Consider the following 2121-nt stretch of genomic DNA (forward strand, 5'->3'; position numbering starts at 1 on the left):
GTTAATCCTTCTTCTTAGCCCCCTTCTCTTTAACCCTTTTAACTAAACGAGACCTTGAGGGATTTATTTTTTCTAATATATATTTTTTTGCAAGTTACGGGGACTATTTGATAATCACCAAAAGCTATGATGGTTGTTGCTGCCGCGTGATTTGTTTTCGGTTGTGCATAAACCGAGCCCGACCCGCTTAAACCTCAACTACTATGATTTCGGGTTCACAACGTCACGCGCAGTCTGATCTCTGGCCTCTCAAATTTTATCCCGTAAAATAAAATGCAACGAGTGCTTCCTCAATGCCGTGTCCCCTCTTCAGAGCTCCCTCCGCCTCTACGTTTCAAGAGAAATGGCAGGATTCAGTTTAAAGTCACACCGATAACAGCAAAGAGATCAAGCAACGGAGAAAAAAAATCTCAAACAAATGAATCCAGCTTATTCTCCACCCTTAAAATCTCAAGAGCCCTTGCTGTCAAGTCTGCCACCGTAATCTTTGGGCTGGGGTTTGTTGATGCAGGGTAAGGCTAATATTTGTAACATAAGAGTGTGGGTTTCAAAAGGCCTGAGCTCTTTTCGTGCGTGCAGGTACAGTGGAGACTGGTCAAGAATAGGAGTGATTTCTAAAGAGACTGAAGAACTTCTGAAGATGGCAGCTTATGGAATCGTGCCTTTGTGCGTGTTAGTTGCATCTTTCATATCTGATGAAGAGTAGGCTTCGTAAATATACAGTGTGAGCTATTGATGTGATTTTAATTATAATGGTTGAGGATTGTATCTTCTATGCGTATCTAATTGAGATTGTTTGTGTTGGTTCTTAGATGCAAGCCCATTTAATAGAATTGCTACTGTTTTTTGCTAAAAAACAAAGAATATGCAATAGAATATATAAAATAAAAAGCGATTAACAATATAAAGCAATATAATCAAACACCAAGAGCAATCAACCAGGAACACACAAGATTTTGGAGTGGTTTAGATAATAATCGTACATCACTCTATCTTCTCAGACTTCCTCACTATGCAAAGAGTTTACCTGAATCACAACCTCAATTCAGTAAGCTTACAAGACTATACCTTGGAATCTATCTGAAACTAGTCGTGTAAGCTAATTCCTACAATGAGTAATTCCTAACTCTACCTAGTCCCAACCCTCAATTCAACTGGTTTAAGTATGCGGTTAAAGAAGTTCAAAGCACAACCAACACAAACGATTAAAGCTTAGAATACAAGAATCTCACAGCTCTTTTATTAAACAAACTATCGTTCAGAGAATATAAGCGTAGCTCGATGAATAATGACGAAGAAGATCAATCCAAGTGCAAGTCCCCATGTTAGTATGTTGACCAAGTCGATGAAAAACCATGTGTTAGATGAAAAAGAATGGAATTAGTGGCCTATTAAGTGAGAATTAATTAGATCTTAATGTGATATTGTTCGGGGCTGTTAATGGTCATTATTATGATTATTGGGTGATTTAATTTTGTTTAATCTGAGGCTGATGTGGGGTGGTGATTGGTGCTGTCAAAATTGAAGAATATTAGTATATAATCCGAAAATAAAAAGTTAGAAAATCAGGCCTGAATGGGAGCAGTCGTGATTTCACTGTCCTAGAAAATTAAGGACCCGCCTATCGCCCTGGCGCAGTCGATCCTCTCCCCCCTAGCGGTAAAAACTCTTGGTTCGACCGGCCTCCGTACTCGGACAAGAGTAGCAGAGCTTAAGCTCAGACGAAGAACATTGCCCAAAAGAAGTAGTAACACAATAGACAAAATAATTTAAAACGAGAGAGCTCAGTTTGAGATGGGAGAGAGGAGTTTTTCTGTGTTTTTCAGAGGAGGAGAAGTGCGGTATTTATAGGAGATTGAGGCCTTCATAGACGTTGCTCATCCCGCACATCTATCTCGCCCGTTACCCAAATATCGAGTAACTCCCTGCGCCATCTCCTCATTCGTTACGAACAAGTCAAAAGATAAAATGATAAAATTAAAATTTTGAGATCCAAAAAGATGTGTGCGCGTGCGGTGTAGCGTAGCACGCGCGTACGTGCAGCGGTGAGGTGAGGCGTGGCATGGTGGGCGTGCGCGCGCGCGTGTTGTGCAAAGCCCACAACACCCAAAACACTATTCA

The 2121-nt window shown here is 40.6% G+C and overlaps 1 protein-coding gene across 1 annotated transcript; it reads left to right on the forward strand.

The window, feature by feature from the left end:
* LOC109820426 lies at positions 223-833 on the forward strand. Its single transcript, XM_020386567.1, has 2 exons — positions 223-512; positions 580-833. Exons 1-2 carry the CDS (start codon positions 274-276, stop codon positions 704-706), a joined length of 366 nt encoding a protein of 121 aa, XP_020242156.1. The 5' UTR covers positions 223-273; the 3' UTR covers positions 707-833.

Source organism: Asparagus officinalis, chromosome 8 (genome assembly GCF_001876935.1).
Source record: "Asparagus officinalis chromosome 8, Aspof.V1, whole genome shotgun sequence".
Classification (NCBI taxonomy): Eukaryota; Viridiplantae; Streptophyta; class Magnoliopsida; order Asparagales; family Asparagaceae; genus Asparagus; species Asparagus officinalis.

Bases quoted from the DNA above. Each gene is read 5' to 3' on its own strand.
- LOC109820426 (XM_020386567.1), top strand. From the start codon at position 274: ATGCAACGAGTGCTTCCTCAATGCCGTGTCCCCTCTTCAGAGCTCCCT. The intron at 513-579 runs GTAAGGCTAATA...TCGTGCGTGCAG, and splicing joins CTGGGGTTTGTTGATGCAGG to GTACAGTGGAGACTGGTCAA.